The sequence below is a fragment of the Cebus imitator genome, unplaced genomic scaffold, assembly GCF_001604975.1.
Source record: "Cebus imitator isolate Cc_AM_T3 unplaced genomic scaffold, Cebus_imitator-1.0 Scaffold581, whole genome shotgun sequence".
NCBI lineage: Eukaryota > Metazoa > Chordata > Mammalia > Primates > Cebidae > Cebus > Cebus imitator.
Genome location: NW_016107896.1, coordinates 921,917 through 926,110, shown reverse-complemented (window position 1 = coordinate 926,110; position 4,194 = coordinate 921,917). Strand labels below are relative to the sequence as shown.

Below are 4,194 nucleotides of genomic sequence, written 5' to 3'. Positions count from 1 at the left end.
AAAAAGTAGCTGGGTGTGATGGCAAGTACCTGTAGTCCCGACTACTTGGGAGGCTGAGATGGGAGAATCACTTGAACCCAGGAAGCAAAGTTTGCAGTGAGCTGAGATCACACCACTGCACTCCAGCCTGCGCAACAGAGCGAAACTCTGTCTCAAAAAAAAAAAAGAGAGAGAGAGATCTGAGAGGGACTTCTGTGAGGAGATTGGTAAAGGGCAGAAAACCAGGTTGTAAATTCCTAACCCCCTTTTGCGGGAAGAGGTAGAAGGACACATACAGTGGGTTAAGCCAAGGTGGACTGGTCAAAATCCTCCCCTCCCAGTTTTCCCATGGCAGGTCCTGGCATAATTATTGATGATACTGCCGTTTACCATCAAGTGTCCCAGTTAAGACAATAATTGTCTGGTTACCCAGCTTCAAGGAAACTACTCTGGCAACTGCAAGGTGTGTTTTCTGTGGCTGAACAGTGAAGACTGGCGTGGGCCTCATGTCTAAGAAAACTGAAGCTGACCGGCTCAGAAAGCCCAAGACCAGGAGGAGGTGACTTAAATGGCCTTTGTGGGTCAGCCAGGGGAAGCTGTTGAATTGGGATGAGTCTGTACTGCCCAGCTTCGTTGGGCAAGGTTTCATAAGGGCTTCCTGTGGGTCAGCCAGCATGGTCCCGGAGCTTGTCAAATATGATGCATGCCCAAAGTAGAGACATATCTGTCCAGCTCATGGAAACCACAACGGGGGGAGCAAGAACCTCCCAGAAGTAGTAAAAGTTCCCAAAATGAGTCCAGTTTAACTATTTGCCAAGCTAAGAATGTGAAGCCACTCAGCCACACAAACAGTCCTTTCTCTTAATCTCTCCTCCCTCCACACAGTCCCTAATCCCTAACTCTTGTACGATAGAAACTAAACTATAGTGAGAGGGCTGGGTGCGGTGGCTCATGCCTGTAATCCCAGCACTTTGGAAGGCCGAGGCAGCTGAATCACCTGAGGTCAGGAGTTCGAGACCAGCCTGGCCAACATGGTGAAACACCATCTCTACTAAAAATACAAAAATTAGCTGGGCATGGTGGTGCATGCCTGTAATCCCAGCTACTCAGGAGGCTGAGGCAGGAAAATCACTTGAACACAAGAGGTGGAGGTTGTGGTGAGCCAGGATCACGCCACTGCACTCCAGTCTGGGTGAAAGAACGAGACTCAAAAAAAAAAAAAAAAAAAAAAATTAAGGAGAAAGCCATAGAATCTGTTCAGGTCTTCATCTAGAAGCACAGGAAGAATACCTCCGCTTACTAAAGGTTAAAGAAGTTGTGGGAAACTCAAATGAAATTTTAAAATCATAATCCAGTCATGCTTGTCCAAAATATGGTATTTATATATACCTGTGTGAGCACAGGGAAAATCTGACAAGATAGGCTCCGAACTATTTACAAGGATTTTCTCTAGTGGGGGGAATTCTTTGTTTACACATTCTCACATTATTTGAATATGTTTCTATCAGCAAGTATTAGTATTATCATTTTAAACAAAAGATAAAAATAGGAAGAAATACTTTTTAAATGAACAAGTAGCTGGCATTACGATTGAGTCATCTGTATATGACCGTTTATAAGGGCCTGGCCTCAGACCTGTTTTCTCTAATTAATCATTCCTCTGTCTCCCACTACTGAACAGAGACTTTTCTCTGATACATCTTATTCTCCTGTCCATCCGCTGTCAACCACAGATACTCCTGGATGACCTCTTCTTTCTACGGTTACCACACATATTTTAAATCTCCCCCTGCTCCTTGCTTGTGATTTTTCATAGTCTTTCCCTTTGCAACGCGGCCGCGGTGGAAAACTCAATGCCACGTACGCCTTGTACACATTATTGTCAGTTTTATTTGGTAATTTGCTGTGCAACAATTTCTTTTACTCTTCTTTTTCAAAGCTTGGAGAACATGAGAATATTGGAAAGTATTTGTATGTTTTGAATTTGTTTTAGATGGAGAAAACAGACCCGAAATCAAAAAGTCAACCACAAGCCAGAATATTTCTCATGAACATCAAACCCAGGAGATGATAATGGAGAGACTCACAGGAGACAGCTTCTGGTACTCCATCCTAGGAGGACTCTGGGATTTTGATTACCATCCAGAGTTTAACCAAGAAGACCAGCAGAGATATTTAGGACAAATAACTTTGAACCACAAAAAGATCACACAGCAGAGAAACCTTGAGCGTAACATGTTTGCAGAAAACTGTAATCTGAGCTCAACCCTTAGGCATCAGAGAATTCCTTCCATTAAAATACCCCTGAATTCTGACCCGCAGGGAAACAGCATCAAACATAATTCAGACTTGATTTACTATGAGGGAAATTATGCAAGAGAGACTCCCTATGAATACAATGAGTGTGGAAAAATCTTCAATCAACACATTCTTCTTACTGATCATATTCGTACTGCAGAGAAACCCAGGGGGTATGGGAAGGCCTTCAGCCACAACTCGTCTCTTTCCCAGCCTCAGATGGCGCTTACAGGAGAGAAGCCCTATAAGTGTGATGAATGTGAAAAAAGATTCAGCCAGAGGATACATCTCATTCAACATCAGAGAATTCACACGGGAGAAAAGCCCTTTATATGCAATGGATGTGGGAAAGCCTTCCGTCAGCATTCATCCTTCACTCAGCATCTGAGGATTCATACGGGAGAAAAGCCCTATAAATGTAATCAATGTGGTAAAGCCTTTAGCCGTATCACGTCCCTTACTGAACATCATAGACTTCATACTGGAGAGAAACCTTATGAATGCCGTTTCTGTGGCAAAGCCTTCAGCCAGAGGACACATCTGAATCAACACGAAAGAACTCATACAGGAGAAAAACCCTATAAATGTAATGAATGTGGGAAAGCCTTTAGCCAGAGCGCGCACCTTAATCAACACAGGAAAATCCATACCCGGGAGAAATTATGTGAATATAAATGTGAGCAAACCTTAAGCCACAGTCCGTCACTTAGCAGCACATAACTCATGGTGGGGGAAATCATGTAAATATATAAATGTGGGAAATTTTTGGTCAGACATTTTTATCCCATTCAATATCAAATTATTCATAGTGGAGAGAAAGCTTCTACATAAACTTTTGTTTTTTTGAGACAGAGTCTCACTCTACCCTGGCTGCAGTGCAGTGTCATGATCTTGGCTCCCTGCAACCTCCGCCTCCTGGATTCAAGCAATTCTCCTGCCTCAGCCTCCCGAGCAGCTGGGGCCACAGGCACACGCCATCATGCCTGGATAATTTTTTGTATTTTTAGTAGAGACAGTGTTTCACCATGTTGGCCAGGCTGGTCTCGAACTCCTAACCTCGGGTGATTTACCCACCTCAGCCTCCCAAAGTGCTGGGATTACAGGCATGAGCCACTGCACCTGGCCATAAACTTTCAATGCATTTCAAACCAAATTAATTTAAACCTTAAACTAGCAGCATATCACATTCCCAGGAGGGATTATAAAAGGGAAAGTAATTTATTTGACAAATGAGATTATATTTGGAGGCATGTTCCAAATCTGATATAAAACTTTAAAAGAAATCAGAAATCCTTGTCCAGGCATGGTGTTGCACACCTGCAATCCCAGCTACCCTGGAGACTGAGGCATGAGAATTGCTTGAACATGGGAGGCGGAGGTTGCAGTGAGCTGAGATCACGCCACTGCACTCCAGCCTGGGCAACAGAGCAAGACTCTGTCTCAAAAAGAAAAGAAAAGAAAAGAAAAATCCTGTAGGCAACAACCTGTAATTACTGTAATTACTCACCTGTAAGTTTTATGGTGTAAAACTTTTAAATCAGAAATTTTTATTAATTAAAGGCAGTGCTGGCTGTATGTGATTGCCCACGCCTGTAATCCCAGCACTTTAGGAGACCAAGGTGGATAATGACCTGAGGTCAGGAGTTCAAGACCAGCCTGGCCAACATAGTGAAACCCCATCTCTACTAAAATTTCAAAAATTAGCCGGGTGTGGTGCCACACGCCTTTAGTCCCAGCTACTGAGGAGGCTGAGGCAGGAGAATTGTTGGAACCTGGGAGGGGAGGTTACAGAGTGTCAGGATCACTCCACTCCAGCCTGGGTGGCAGACTGAGACTCTGTCTCTAAATAAATAAATAAAATTTAAAAGTAAAGGCAATTCTCTAGTGCAGCCAGTCACGTTAACTTGAAATAAACAT

The 4,194-nt window shown here is 43.4% G+C and overlaps 1 protein-coding gene across 5 annotated transcripts in view; it reads left to right on the top strand.

Annotated features, from left to right (window-relative positions):
• Positions 1-3,916, top strand: part of ZNF713 (zinc finger protein 713) — a 65,196-nt gene extending 61,280 nt beyond the window's left edge. For 3 of the 5 annotated variants that reach the window (XM_037734190.1, XM_017516376.2, XM_017516377.2), the window contains exon 6: positions 1,973-3,915. In XM_037734190.1, coding sequence (XP_037590118.1) covers positions 1,973-2,997 — 1,025 coding nt within the window. In that variant the 3' untranslated portion in view covers positions 2,998-3,915. Of the gene's footprint in view, positions 1-1,972 lie in introns of all 5 variants that reach the window. The other 2 variants (XM_017516378.2, XM_017516379.2) reach the window with 1 other exon arrangement.
• The last annotated feature ends 278 nt before the right edge of the window (positions 3,917-4,194 follow it).